Genomic DNA, 16,025 nt, shown 5'->3' on the forward strand with positions numbered 1-16,025 from the left:
GGAGACAGAGCCTCAAGTTGTCGTCCTGGGTAGAGTGCCGTAGCATCACAGCTCAACAGCAACCTCAAACTCTTGGGCTTACGCAATTCTCTTGCCTCAGTCTCCCAAGTGGGTGGGACTACAGGCATCTGCCACAATGCACAGCTATTTTTTTTTGTTGTTGTTCCAATTGTCATTGTTGTTGTTTTAGCTTGCCCGGGCCGGGTTTGAACTCACCACCCTCAGTGTATGTATGTAGCCGGCGCCCTACCCACTGAGCTTCGGGCATCGCCCAGCTCAAAAGTTTTATCTGCAACTGAGGCTATCCCCTGAGCTTCAGACTGTATGTCCAACTCTTATGGATGATGTTTCACAATTCTTCATTTTTCCCTTAAAGCCCATTTTACCATGTATTTTCCCATTCTAACCAGCAATCCAAGTCAGAGAACTCAGGAATCATTCTCAATTCTTCCCTCTGGTTCATCTGGTTCTGACTTGTTACCTGGGTTTCCTACCTGAATCACTGGTACACAATAGAAGCTCAAAAACACTTCCTGAATAGGCTCAGCACCCGTAGCACACTGGTTACAGCGCCAGTCACATACACCGAAGTTGGCAGGTTCGAATCGGGCTCAGGACGGCTAACCAACAATGACAACTGCAACAAGAACATGTGGTGGGGGCCTATAGACCCAGCTAATTGAGAGGCTGAGGCTAGAGAATCACCTAAGCCCAGGAGTTGGAGGTTGCTGTGAGCTGTGATGCCACAGCACTCTACCCAGGACAACATAGTGAGACTCTTTGTTAAAAAAAAAAAAAAATCACTTGCTGAAGAAATACACAAATGTACCATCCCACTAAGAGCAGAGACCACATCTTATTCATTTTCAGAGACTCAGCATGGAGCTAACATGCCACCCAAAATAGGGTTTCCATAACCTAAATCAAATTCTCAGAGAGTAAGATTCAGGATCCAAGAACCTTTTTTTGTTTTGAGACAGGGTCTTGCTTTCTTACTCTGACTACAGTGCAGTGCAATATCACAGCCCACTATAACCTCAAACTCCCAGACATAAGCAATCCTCCTATTTCAACCTCCTGAATAGCTGGGACTACTGGTGCACACCACCATGCCTGGTTCATTTTTCTTCATTTTGAGAGATGGGGGTCTCACTATTGCTCAGGTGGTTTCAAACTTCTGGCCTCAAGCAGTCCTCCCACCTTGGCCTCCCAGAATGCTAGAATTACAGGCATGAGCCACTGCACTGGGCCCAGAATCCATTTTTAACATGCTCTCTGGATGGATCCTAAAGTAACAGCCATTAATAACCAATGAACTGCCGGGGGCAGTGGCTCATACCTGTAATCTCAGGACTCTAGGAGGCGTAGGCGAGAGATCTGCTTGAGCTTAGGAGTTTGAGACCAGCCAGAGCAAGACCTCATTGTTACTAAAAAGAGAGAAACTAGCCAGGAGTAGTGACCTCATTGTTACTAAAAAGAGAGAAACTAGCCAGGAGTAGTGGCAGGCACCTGCGGTCTCCACTACTTGGAAAGCCAAGGCAAGAGAATCACTTGAGCCCAAGAGTTTGAGGTTGCTGTGAGCTGTGACACCACAGCACTCTACTAAAGGTGTGACATAGTAAGACTCTGTCTCAAAAACAAAACAAAACAAAATACAATAAAATGGAGCAAACTGCAAAAGAGACAGAAACTGAATCAAACAACTTTCTTACCACTTCTACATGGACCTAAAATAAAGAGACCTCTCAGACATAAATAAAAATACTTTTTGAACCATCTGCTACTATCACCACTCCTTGTCTAACCCAGCACCCTCATTTAACCTCCTGCAACAGCCCACTTATAGCTTTGTACCCCTACAAACTATTCTGTACACAGCAGCCATAATCATCTTTCTATCAATACAATGCAAATAAGAGCATGTCATCTTCCCCTCATTCCATACCAACTGAGAGACATTTTTCTCCCCACATGTTACAAATAAAGTCCAAACTTCTTATTCTTGTTCACAAAGTCCTACATTGTCTGGTCCCTGCTTATCCCTCTGAACTCATCCTTCACTTTCCTGCACTTGCTGTCTATACTGCAATCACAGTGGTGTTTTTGTTGCTAGAATACAGTAGAACCTCTGTAAGCTGACCATCTAAGGGACTGTAAACTGGGCAACATATGGAGGTGGTCAACATACACCCTGCTATACTGATATGTAAATGTGGTGCACGTCCAGTCTATGAAAATAAAGTCAACTTAAGGAGGTGGTCAACTATGGAGGTTCTACTATATACAAGGTGGCCATACAGTTTGTGGGCAACTGCCATCCTGTATTAATTATTATTTTTTTGAGAGTCTCACTATGTCATCCTAGGACCCTGGGTAGAGTGCTATGGCATCACAGCTCACAGCAACCTCAAACTCTTGGGCTCGAGCAATTCTCCTGCCTCACCCTCCCTTGTAGCTAGGACTACAGGCACCTGCCACAACGCCCGGTTATTTTTTTGTTTTAGGAGGCCTGGGTTGGGTTTGAACCAACCTCGGCGCAAGTGATATCCTCCTGTCTCAGCCTCCCAAGTAGCTGGGTCTACAGGTGTCTCCTTTTTTTTTTTTTTTTTTCGGTTTGTTTGTTTTAGCAGGCACTGGCTGGGTTCAAACCCGCCAGCCCCAGTGCATGTGGCCGGCATCCTAACCGCTATGGGCACCAAGCCACCATCCTGTATCAATATAGAATGTCCAGCTTAAAACTTTTGCATTTGCTATTTCCATCTATCTCCTTGATCTTATTCCTTCTTCCTACTGAGGCCCAATTTAAATGTCATCTCCTTAAAGAGATGGCCTCTAAAGACCTCATCAAAATCCACCTCCCAGTTACCTGCAAGGGCAGCACCCCATGCTAATTTCTTATAAGGTATTTATCACAAGGTGATATTGTCCCTGTTTATTTTTTCATTGTCTATCTCCGGCCCACAAGAATGTCAGTTCCACAACAGCAAACCATGCTTTGGCAGCAGATTCACTGCTTTATGCTCCAGGCTCAGAACAGTGCCTGGCATACAGCAGGTGCTCCCTATGCTTCTGCAATCAACCTACTGTTATTTTGAGATCACCACTGTATGAAGTTTCTAATTTTATCAACAAATAAGTAACAAAATTTTATCTTTTAATAAATACATCTATTAAATAAATCCATTTCGTCTATATTAATGGGAAAGCAACAACTTTAAACAAAATTACTTTTTTTTTTGAGACAGAGTCTCACTATGTTGCCCTTGGTAGAATGCTGTGGTGTCACAGCTCACAGCAACCTCAAACTCTTGGGCTTAAGGGATTCTCTTGCCTCAGCCTCCCAAGTAGCTGGGACTACAGGTGCCCCCCACAATGCCCAGCTATTTTTTTGTTGCAATTGTTACTGCTGTTTAGTTGGCCCGGTTGGGTTCGCACCCGCCACCCTCAGTGTATATGGCTGGCACCATAACCACTGTGCTACAGGCCCTAAGCCTAATTAAGCTGTTTAAAAAAAAATTATAATTTAGCACAAAATAAAACAAGTGCTGCGGCTGCAGAAAATTTTAATTTACAAAAATTTACATTTCTACATCAAAAATATAAAAATGTATTAAACTCTCACAATTACCTGTAGAAGGTGGTAACTTCTCTGAGTGTTTTGCATTTAAAAGTTTTCTGCTAATAAATATGTAACCACAAGGACATGATTTACATGCAACAGGAACCTGTAGAAGAAAGAGAAAATATATATTATTACAATGTTTCTATTGTTAAATTCCTCAGTGGTTAAGTAGTCTCCTCAAACGATAAATTACCCTAAGTAGGAATCACAGATTTACTCAAAACTGACTCCTTACATTAAACTGGGATGGGTATCATGTCATATATTCACATTTTCCTACTGCTTAACCATACCACACCAATACCAAAACTGGTAAGTGGGTATTAAATACATGCTGATGACTAACAGAAAACCATAATAGGGTCAGAACAAGAAGTATGTGGGGGGAAAGGTAGCATTTTCTAACGTGTTAGTTTGATAGCAGTTTATGATATAGAACAAATCAGAAAAGAGAATAGTTAGGAAGTCGTTAAAGTAACCCCAGTATAAGACGATGAGAGACCACTGGACTATGAGCACGGAAATGGAGAAAAGGTAGATACGTTAGACGTTTCAAAGACAGAAAAAATAACAGTAAGGCCCAAGCTGACGACTGGTGATAAAGTGGGAAGAAATGAGAGTAGCTCGAGGTTCCAACATGAGTGGAGAAGATTTCAACTACCACTATAAAAACTAATAGTTTACAACAAGTTTGAGGGGCGAAAGTATACTGAAGTAAACAAAAGAGAATGTAGCAAAAAGTAGGAGTTGAGATCTGAGGTTATACAGTCTCCGCTTTAGGAATATTTAAGCTCCTTAGGCTTCTATTTCCAAACATGCAAAATGCATACATTTCCCTTCTACATTTAAAGCCCATTAATTTTTTTTTTTTTTTTTTTTTTTTGAGACAGAGTCTCACCCTGTGGCCCTGGGTAGAGGTGCTATGGTGTCATAGCTCACAGCAACCTCAAACTCTTGGGCTTGAGCAATCTTCTTGCCTCAGCCTCCCAAGTAGCTGGGACCACAGGCACTCACCACTAAGGCTGGCTAGTTTTTCTTTTTCTGTCTTTCTTTTTTTTTTTTTAAATAAAGACAGGATCTTGCTCTTGCTCCAGCTGGTCTGGCACTCCTGAGCTCGAGCAATCCACCATCCTCAGCCTCCCAGAGTGCTAGGATTACAGGCGTAGGCCACCACACCCAGTCCCTATAAATATTTCCTACACTAAATATTATTTTTAAAAATCATTTGGCTGGGTACCTGTAGCTATGAGGCTAGGGCGCCAGCCATATACACTGGGGCTAGCGGGATTGAACCCCGCACAGGCCTGCCAAATGACGACAACTACAACAAAAAAATAGCCAGGCGTTGTGGTGGGCACCTGAAGTCCCAGCTACTTGAGAGGCTGAGGCAAGAGAATTGCTTAAGCCCAGGCAGGAGTTCGAGGTGCTGTGAGCTGTGATGCCACACACTCTACCAAATATGACATTGTGAGACTCTGTCTTAAAAACAAAAAAAACACTAAAAAGAAGTTTAGATTTCCATTCATAATCATTTCACTAATATTAATGATCCTTACAATAAAGACATATTTACCCAAAATCTGAAATTAATCTCAACAGAAAGTACTCACAAAATAATAGCAGTTGTTCTGCTTATGTAAAAGTTTAGTTATAATTATAAACCTTTTTATCCACGTATGTACAGAACACACCATATTCTAGAATACGCATACTTGATCTAATTAAGTTAAAATGAAATAATGACAAAAGTCATCTCTTTCTTTGCTTAAAAACACTGGACAGGGCAGTACCTGTAGCTCAGTGAGTAGGGCACCCGCCCCATATACTGAGGGTGGTGGGTTCAAACCCGGCCCGGGCCAAACTACAAGAAAAAATAGCCGGGCATTTTGGTGGGTGCCTGTAGGAGGCTGGGGCCACTACAGGAGGCTGAGGTAAGAGAACTGCCTAAACCCAAGAGCTAGAGTTTGCTGTAGCTGTGAGCTGCGACATCACAGCAATCTATCGAGGGTGACAAAGTGAGACTCTGTCTCTAAAACACACAGACACACACACACACACACACACAGGAAAAAGAATCTCCTTTGTATGTAGGAGAAATAACCATAAATCCTATAAAAAAAAAATCAAGTATATCTAACAGCTTGCTGATGAGATCCCTTCAAATCATGATGGAAAATGTAATGCTACATTTTTTTAATAGTGTAAAACCTGCCCACAGAAGAAGTCATTTGAAAAAATTTCATATCTTCATAGAAATCAAGCTCAAAGGCGCTGACTCATTTCCTTTATAGCTAAACATATCATTAAGGGCATCCACAGTAATGTAAATTATTTTAAATAAATGCTATCCAAAATACACAGAAGCATAATGTTCTTATTCATTAGCTCCTGTGCAAATTAGCAAGCGTTTTCTTCCAGCTACTGGAACTGGATAAATTTGAATTAAGGTCTCCATCTTTTTTTTTTTTTTTTGAGACAGAGCCTCAAGCTGTCCCCCTGGGCAGAGTGCCGTGGCATTACAGCTCACAGCAACCTCCAACTCCTGGGCTCAAGCGAGTCTCCTGCCTCAGCCTCCCAAGTAGCTGGGACCACAGGCGCCTGCCACAACGCCCAGCTATTTTTTGGTTGCAGCCGTCATTGTTGTTTGGCGGGTCCGGGCTGGGGATTCGAACCCGCCACCTTAGGTGTACGTGGCTGGCGCCTTAGCCAGTTGAGCTATAGGCGCCGAGCCAAGGTCTCCATCTTACACACAAAAAAATCTTATACTATTTTTATGAGAAATGTACATTTGGCTTTGGGACCCAAAATACACAAACACTGACTAATTCAGTTCACAGATTAATTTTTGTCCCTCAATGAAAGTGTTCTATGCTTAAGAAACTTTCATGTGCATGAGCTAATTCATTCTTAAGTTCTATTTAAATGAAAAGTCCCTTCCCCTCAACCCTTTCCCTGAAAATAAATAAATAAAGCCAACCAACCACCATCACAACCCAGATACTGTAAAAAGAATCACAAAATATGTTGCACAACCCCAATATTCATCTCAAATTACAGAATAACTCAGATTTTAAACAAATACCCTAAACTTTCTTTAAATTTCAGTTGATAATACTAAAAACAGTAGTATTAAAAATTCTAACGCTACACTTTCAAGATTTTTAAATGGAAAGAAAATATTCAAAGCAATGTTTACTGATGATATATTGTGCACCATTTCATTCCTTGAACAGTATATTTAGGTTGTTTGCATGTTTCACATATTCACAGGTTTTTAAAAAAAACTGTCAAAAAAAATAATCCTGGTCCTATATTTATATTGCTTGACTGGTTTTTTTGAGACAGTTTCACTTTGCTGCCCTTAAGGAATCACAGCTCACAGCAACCTCAAATTCTTGGACTTAAGCAATTCTCTTGCCTCAGCCTCCCAGGTACCTGGGACTACAGGCGCCTGCCACAAGGCCCAGCTATTTTTGTTGTTGTTGTTGCAGCTGTCATCGTTGTTTTAACTGGCCCAGGAGGGGTTTGAACCTGCCACCCTCGTATGTGGCTGGCACCCTACCCACTGAGCTAAGGGCACCACCCTGCTTGACTGATTTTTAAAAAGCTCTAAAAATAACCGTATTCCAGAGAACTAATTTTTAAAGAGAACCAAAGTTATCTATAACAGACATGTTTGCACATAAAGTACCTAAAAGTGAAAAAAAAAAAGCTGTTCTATTTCTTAAAAATGAAGGCAAAACCAGAAATACACACAAAAGATACCGGAACACCGACAATAATCTTAAATACTACTTGCACACAAAATGGCTCAGTAATTTTGAGTAATTAGTGGATATGAAACCTCTTAAAATGAAAAGCACTGAGGTTCAGAAAGTTTTAGAACTATATTTTCAGTAGAGGCCTAAAAAGGTATTATAAAAGCAGCTGAAAATGTCTTTCTTGGTCACTGATCTGTTACCTATTTTCTAAATTTATATACACACCCACATCCATATGTAAATCTACTCAACTGGGGAAATCAAACTTTAAGGATTGTACATTTATGTTTATAAATAATATCTAAATTCTAATTTAATGTTCTTTAGTCAATTTAGAATCATAGCAGCATCCTAATGTTTAGAAAATGGCTTTCTGGATTATTGTTATTTTCTGGGGTTTTTTTTTGCAGTTTTGGCCGGGGCTGGGTTTGAACCTGCCACTGTCAGTATATGGAACTAGTGCCCTACTCCCTGAACCACAGGCACTGCCTATTATTTTCTGTTTTATAACTAAGAGAAGCTTGTACTTTTAAGTAACCAAAAAGCTAAAATTAACCTATTATTTTCTTCCACTCAGTTACTTTCACTAAAAGAAAAATCGCTCTTAAGAATAAACTGGCTCAGCATCTGTAGCTTAAGCAGCTAAGGCACCAGCCACATACACTAGAGCTGGCAGATTCAAACCCAGTCCAGCACTGCCAAACAACAACAACTACTTGGGAGGCTGAGACAAGAGTCTCACTTAAGCCCAGGAGTTAGAGGTTGCTGTGAGCTATGATGCCACAGCACTCTACCCAGGGGAACAGCTTGAGGCTCTGTCTCAAAAAAAGAAAAAAAAAAAGAATAAACATAAGGTGGTGCCCATAGCTCAGTGGGTAGGGCACTAGCCACATACACTGAGGCTGGTGGGTTCAAACCCGGCCAGGACCAGCTGACCAACAACAATGACAACTGCAACAACAACCACAACAAAAATAGTTAGGCATTGTGGCAGTCACCTGTAGTCCCAGCTACTTGGGAGGCTGAGGCAAGAGAAATGCTTAAACCCAAGCATTTGAGGTTGCTGTGAGCTATGATGCAGTGGCACTCTACCCAGGGCAACAGTTTGAGATTCTGTCTCAAAAAAATAAAATAAAATAAATATAAGTTTTAATTAGTCGTCAGGTTCACTGTATTTTCTTTAAGTATTTAGGATAAAGGTGGCACCTGTGGCTCAGTGAGGACGGCGCCGGCCCCATATACTGAGGGTGGCGCATTTGAACCTGGCCCCAGCAAAACTGCAACAACAAAAAAATAGCCGGGGGTTGTGGCAGGCGCCTGTAGTCCCAGCTACTGCGGAAGCTGAGACAAGAGCATTTCCTAAGCCCAAGAGCTGGAGGTTGCTGTGAGCTGTGACACCACAGCACTGTACTAAGGGCGACAAAGTGAGACTCTGTCTCAAAAAAAATAAAAGTATTTAGAATAAAGGACAAAAGATATTTCTTTGAGACAGAGTCTCACTTTGTTGCCTCTGGTAGAGTGCCATAGTGTCATAGTTCATAGCAACCTACAACTCTTTTTTGTTGTTGTTTCGGGGTTTGTTTTTCAGACAGAGCCTCAAGCTATCCCCCTGGGTAGAGTGCCATGGCATCATAGCTCACAGCAACCTCCAACTCCTGGGCTTAAGCGATTCTCTTGTCTCAGCCTTCCAAGTAGCTGGGACTACAGGCGTCCACCACAACACTAGGTATGTTTTGGTTGTAATTGTCATTGTTGTTTGGCAGGCCCAGGCTGGATTCGAATCCCCCAGCTCTGGTGTATGTGGCTGGTGCCTTAGCCACTGGAGCTATAGGTGCTGAGCCAACCTCCAACTCTTGAGCTCAAGTGATCCTCTTGACTTAGCCTCCGGAGTAGCCGGGTCTAAAGGCACCTGCCACAAAGCCCAGCGTTTATTTTAGAGACAGAGTCTGAACTCTTGCTCAGTCTGGTCTTGAACTAGTGAGCTTAGGTGATCTGGCCACCTTGGCCTCCCAGAGTGCTGGAATTACAGGTATGATCCACTGTGCCAGGCACTGAAAATAAATTTCTGTTGTTAAAGCTACCCTATCTATGGCATTTTCTTATAACAGCCAGAGCAAAGATACAGTCAATTTCACAAGAAAAAGAATATGTATGCATATTGGGGGCAAAATAATGTGATCTTTCCAAGTAAAATGCTGAGTATGTTTGGCTGAAAAATTTCAGAGATTCCTACGAGTTTATTATCCTTTGCTCCTTCTTTATCTAGGATGTTAAAAAGTGGTTATTTTTCCCAAAAGGTTGCTTTATGCCAATTAAAACAAGGTCAGGGTTTGCAATAATTTGAGCCCTACAGAAACTGGAATATGTAACACATACCATGTAAGCCTTATACTTCTACACAATTAACTGGAGTAAGCGGAAATTAAACACTGAAATAATCTCCCGTCCAATTTTGTCAAAATTCAACAAATTTAGTTTAGCTTAAGAAAGAAACTCTACACATAGGAAAAGATGACTAAATTGTTTTTGCATGTATGCTGCACACTGGCATAGCTCAATACCCTGTATTCTTGCACAATCTTTCTCTGATCAGCATTTTTACACCGCCCATAAACGATACTGAATAAAGCCTGTATGTTCTGTTACAAGGTTTAATCTGCAAGACTTCTCCTTGTAGGACGCACCCATATCAGCTTATTTCAAAAGTCTGCAGCCTTTAAATTTCTCATGATTTAAAAAGGAAAGAGGGAGGAGAGAGGTAGTCATTTTGAAAAAATTCACTCAGTGGAAAAGGACGGAAAACACACCCAGGTCTGCTTGTCGGCGTAAAATGAGGGCCTTACAAATGGTTTTAATTGGGGAAGCTTTAACTCGTTACACTGTAGGCTTAGGAGAACGTCTGCTATTCTAGTAAAGGTGACACGTTTACATGTAGAAAACACTAAAATGAGATGTTCTAAATTTCAATTATTATGCGTTGAACTCAGTGTAGAAAATAATCGTCTCAAACGCATGAAAAAACACATATATTTTGTTAAGACCTGAAAGCAGACAAGCCAAATTTACAACAGCGGACACCGTGAGGGGTGGGAGAGAAAAGGGCTAAGGGAAAGCTCCAGAGGGGGCGTTATTCAATCACGATCTGTCAAAAACAATGTGATGACAGCATTCACGATTGTACAGCATCAAACATACAGTAGGTACGGTCAGGGGAGAAAGCACCACATTCACAGAAACTTTAAGTCACTACACGGCGACCCACTGGGCTACATCTAGGCGTCTGCCCAGGTCGCGGCGGAGACGGCTCCGGGGTCGCCTCGCACGTCTCGGTCAGGAACAAAGCGGCCCGCGCGGGAGAAGCCTGTGCAGCCGGCCGCAGTCGGAGCCCCGCCCTGGGCGTCCTCGCCGCGCGAAGGGCTGGAAGGGGCCGCGCTCGCCCGCGGGGCTGCGCCCCCTAGGAGCCCACCGCCCGACCCCGAGCCGGGGCGGACACTCCGGGCGGTCCCGACAGATGCCGCGTCCGCTCGCCCCGCGTCCAAAGAATCTGAGACCCCAGGCCGGGCGCCGCCGGGGAGCCTAGCCGGCTGCAGCCCCCGCGCTGCCGGCAGCCCCTCGGCTCCGGGGCCGGCCCCTCCGCAGCTAAGTGCCGCCTGCAACGCTCGCCTCGCCGCCCCGCGCGCCTGGCCGGACGCCCACCTGTTGGTCGCACTCGGGGCACGATTTGGTGGCCATCTTCACTTTCTTGGCTCGAGTTGCCGACATGCTCTTCGCCGCCGCCTGCGGCGGCCCCTCCCCTCCGACTTCAGCGGCCCGGCCTCTGCCCGCCCCGTCCCGCAGGCCGCACCGAGGCTCCGCCGGGGACGAGCGCGCAAACGCGAGCCCGCGCGGGGCCTGCGTGCCGAGGGGGCGGAGCGCGGCTCCGGCGGACAGCGGCCTGGGGCCTCCAGCGCCGGCTCCTCGGGACCGCGGCACGAGCTCCCACTGCGGCCCGCCCCGCACACCCGGCCGGCCCTCGAGCCGCCGCGAGTCCCAGCAGAGGACAGCCTAGACCTTCCGGCGTGGTAATGGCCACGCCCCCTCCCGGCCAGGAGGACGTGGGGCGTGACTTAGGCGGGACTCTGCATTAACCGGCGTCGAGCTCGGCCAACGAGTGCGCGGTGGGGGGGGCGGGCCCAGGGACGGACACGCCTCCCTGGCTGATGTTGAACTTGGTGAACTGGGAGGAGAGGAAGAGGCCTAGCTCAGCGGCTAGGGCCCCAGCCATATACACCGCAGCTAGCCTGTTCGAACCCATTCCGGGCCTGCCAAACAACAATAACAACTATCACCAAGAATAGCCGGGCTTGGTAGCCGGCGCCTGTAAGTCCCTGCTACTTGGGAGGCTGAGGCATGTGAATCGCTTAAACCGAAGAGTTTGAGGTTGCTCTGAGCTGTGACGCTACAGCACTCTACCAAAGGCGACATAGTGAGGTCTCAAAAGAAAAAAAGGGGGGGGGCCTTAGCGCAGGAACCTCCGTTTTAATAAACTTAAATAATGTAAGCAAGGCTAATCATTGAGGAATTGTAATAGCTATTTGATGACTGCTACATGACCAGCCCCTGAATCCATGTTGCGGTATGTAAAATTTGCTGACTCAAATATTTTGAGCACCAGTTCTGCCCAACTGTTGAATACTCCTCCGAGGTGCCTGCTCTCAAAGAACATGCGGGGTCTAGTGGTAGAGATGTGGTAGAGATGGGTTAGCATTTGAATGCAGCACAGGGGAGCTGTTGGGGGTAATAGTAAATCAGTTGACCCTTAAAGCCCACTTAGCCTTTGACCTTTCCTAGGGCCAAGAATTTCCACTTGGAGGAATTTGGAATTATAGTTTCCTTCTGTGTTCACATTCATTTGTGACAAGACTTTGCAGCACTGCTTGTTAACACACAAAATTTAAGATATAGCCTAGATGCCCAACAACAGATTGCTTGAGCAAATTGAATTATGTATACAACAGAGTATCACTGCAGCTCTTCCTGAGAATGAAACTGACCTATGAAGATGATATTGGAATTTCCCTCTTCAGTAGGTTCTTGGTCTTGATGATTCAAAGAATGAATCCGCCAATCACAGATCAGTGGTAAGACAGGATTTATTTACAGAAAAGAATACAGAAGCACCAGAGCTCCTGTTGTTAAGGGAGAGGTCTGTAACTCTGTGGGATTTGTGGAATAGCTATGCAGCAGACACTGACACTTCTTTTTTTTTTTTGAGACAGAGCTTCAAGCTGTCCCCCTGGATAGAGTGCCGTGGCATTACAGCTCACAGCAACCTCCAACTCCTGGGCTCAAGCAAGTCTCCTGCCTCCGCCTCCCAAGTAGCTGGGACCACAGGCGCCCGCCACAACGCCCGGCTATTTTTTGGTTGCAGCCGTCATTGTTGTTTGGCAGGTCCGGGCTGGGGATTCGAACCTGCCACCTTAGGTGTACATGGCTGGCGCCTTAGCCGGTTGAGCTATAGGCGCCGAGCCGACACTGACACTTCTAACCACCTTCCAACTAGGAATGCTCATGAGGCATTACCTCTGGCCAATTAAGACATAAACCAAAATCTGCTGGGTGAGCTTTCTGGCAAGGTTTTCGATTTCCTGATAAAAATGGACAGATTCATCTAAAAAAAATTCTTTGTCCTTTGCCTTTCACTTTTTCGTATTGTCTGGACATGAACATGAAGCTCTCAAGGTACACATCTCGACAATTATTGTTTACCTAACAAATTATCCCAAAACTAAGAGGCTTAAGACAACAGACATGTATTACCTCCCAGTTTCTGTGGATCAGGAATACAGGAATGGCTTTTCAGTCTCACCTGAAGGCTCAACTAGGGGGAGACCCACTCCAAAGTTCACTCATCTGTCCATGGCCCCAGTTCCTCACCTGTGAAGGCCCCAGCTCTTCACAGAGCTACCTCACAAGATGGCAGCTAGCTTCCCTAGAGTAATCCAAGAAAGAGTTCGCCCAAGCACCCAGTACAGAAGCCACTTTTTTTTCTTTAAACAGTCTTGCTCTGTTTCCTAGAATGGAGTACAGTGGCTGAACTCCTGGGCTCAAGAAATTCTCCTGCCTTAGCCTCCCAAGTAGCTGGGATTATGGCTGTTTTTGTAGGGGTAGGTTCTTGCTCTTGCTCAGGCTGATCTCATACTCCTGACCCCAAGCAACCCTCCAGCCTCAGCCTGCCAGAGGGCTAGGATTGCAGGTGTGCACCTGGCTGCCACAATCTTTTTAGGACCTACTGTCAGAAGTGGAATCCCTTCATTTCTGCTGCCTTCTATTTGAAGCACATCACAAAAGCAAGTCACTAAGTCCAGGCCACGCAGAAAGGAAAGGCTTCTACAAGGATAAGAACACCAAGAGGCAGGCATCACTGGAAGCCGTTTTAGATGGTGCCAGGCATGGGATTGTGGCCAATTCAATACGAATGATGAAGAGAAAGCTAAAAAGTGCCTGAGTCCCTGGCATTGCTGCAGCTGCCCCAGTCCTGGCCTGCCTCCTAGGTATTCCGTATCATGTAAGAGGAAAGGGAAATAAAATAAATACAGCTCCAAACCCATCAGAGTGGATATAATTAAAAAGATTAGTAACATTAAATGCTAATGCAAGTGTAAAGCAGTTGGAACTCACATTGTTGAGGGGGTAAACCTGCAGTCACTTCAGAACTCACCTGCTGGAGTGGGATAAAGCTCTAGTCAGTTCAGAACTCACACTGCTAAGGGGGTAAACCTAAAGTCACTTCAGAACTCACCTGCTAGAGGGGGATAAAACTCTAGTCATTTCAGAAGAATGTCTGAGAAACTAAACACACACACAGCCTATGACCCAGTATTTCCAATTCTAGTATTTACCCAAGAGAAATGAAAACATATGTCTACAAAAGACTTGTACAAGAATAATTCATAACACCTTTACTCATAATTGGCCTAAACTGTGAAAACAACAGCAAATGTCTATCAAATAGAGATAATGGTAAAGAGATAATTTGTGGCAAATTCATTCAGTGAAATACTAACAAGCTTTAAAAAGAAATGAATTACAGACAGATACAGCAAATGGGTGAATCTCAAAACCATCCATAGTAAAAGTCCTACACAAAAAAGAATATATGCTGTATGATCCAATTTATATGCAGTTCTAGAACAAGTAAAACTACCTTATGGCAGAAAAAATTAGAGCAGTGTTTGCCTCTGAGGAGTAAGAATACGAATAAACTAAAAAAAAGTAATGAGGGAACTTTCTGGGCTGATAGTAACAGTCTATATTTTAGCAGGGGATTGTGTTACACAAATGTATGTATCTGTCAAAACCCACTGAATGGTACACTGAAGATTTAGTTTGGGGCAGTGCCTGTGGCTCAAAAGAGTAGGGGTCCAGACCCATATGCTGGATGTGGCAGATTCAAACTCACATCCAGCCAAAAAAAGAAACTGCAAAAAAGAAAAAAAAAGGATTTAGTTTTATTGAATTAAATTTTACCTTGTTAAATAAGACCTTAAGCAAATATTGAGCTCTAGGTAATGCGTATGTTTAGGTGTTTAAGATGAAATGTGCTAATGCACATATTATGTTGAAATGCATCAGATAGAATAAGATGGAGAGATAGATGGACAGAGGGTTGGCTACATGGGTAGACAAACAATAAAGCAAGTATTGCAAAATGTCAACAGTGCACTCAGCATATAGGTGTTCACTATTAATTTCAAGTATTTTTGTATGTTTGACATTTTTCATAAACTATAGAAAACCTACTTATTTAAGCCACTGTTCATTAAATTTTCAATTATTTGCAATCACATATATTCCTTACTTACAAAGGTGCTGAAACAAAAGTTTTCTACAAAGTGAATGAAAGTTGCCTTTACCCTTATTCATTCATTTAACAAATGCTTATTAGGCCCACACTATGTGCTGGAACTTGTGCTTTTTTTTTTTTTTTTTTTGAGATAGAGCCTTAAGCTATCACCCTGGGTAGAGCGCTGTGGCATCACTGCTCACAGCAACCTCCAACTCCTAGGCTCAAGTGATTCTCCTGCCTCCGTGTCCCAAGTAGCTGGGACTACAGGCACCTGCCACAATGCCCAGCTATTTTTTGGTTGCAGCTGTCATTGTTGTTTGGCGGGCCGGGCTGGATTTGAACCTACCAGCTCAGGTTCAAGGTATGTAGTGGGCACCTTAGCCACTTGAGCCACAGGTGCCCAGCCAGACCTTGTGTTCTTGATGGGGATATGATCTTGTGGGCAAAACAAAGTTCTGCTGTTGTGAATCTTATCATCTAGTGGATTTCAAATATTATCACAAAAATATATACAAAATCACTGTAATCAGAATTATGAGGGAACCACACCAGACAGGGAGGTTCTGACCTGTGGAGGGATAGGGGAGTCAAGGTTTCCTTGAGGAAACTTGCATGAGGAGTAGAGTTAATGAGGTGAAGAGTGGAAGCAATCTTTAGAGCAACATGGGCAAATTAGCCAAGGTAAAGGAAAGTGAAAAAAGCCCCAACAGAAAGAGATAAAAGAGAATACAGCAAACAGAGGATGGTGGCTCGGCACCTGTGGCTCAAGCGGCTAAGGCGCCAGCCACATACACCTAAGGTGGCGGGTTCAAAT

At 44.0% G+C, this 16,025-nt stretch overlaps 1 protein-coding gene across 2 annotated transcripts in view; it reads right to left on the minus strand.

Moving 5' to 3' along the window:
- The window catches only part of CUNH16orf87 (chromosome unknown C16orf87 homolog), a 29,897-nt gene extending 18,517 nt beyond the window's left edge, over positions 1-11,380 (minus strand). For both annotated transcript variants that reach the window (XM_003792519.3, XM_023514787.1), the window contains exons 1-2: positions 11,080-11,380; positions 3,629-3,725 (exon numbers count right to left, since the gene is read on the minus strand). In XM_003792519.3, coding sequence (XP_003792567.1) covers positions 3,629-3,725; positions 11,080-11,145 — 163 coding nt within the window. In that variant the 5' untranslated portion in view covers positions 11,146-11,380. The remainder of the gene's footprint in view (positions 1-3,628; positions 3,726-11,079) is intronic.
- Between the last annotated feature and the right edge of the window lie 4,645 nt (positions 11,381-16,025).

This window comes from Otolemur garnettii, unplaced genomic scaffold (assembly GCF_000181295.1).
Source record: "Otolemur garnettii isolate 467f Iridium unplaced genomic scaffold, OtoGar3 scaffold00058, whole genome shotgun sequence".
NCBI classification, from domain to species: Eukaryota; Metazoa; Chordata; class Mammalia; order Primates; family Galagidae; genus Otolemur; species Otolemur garnettii.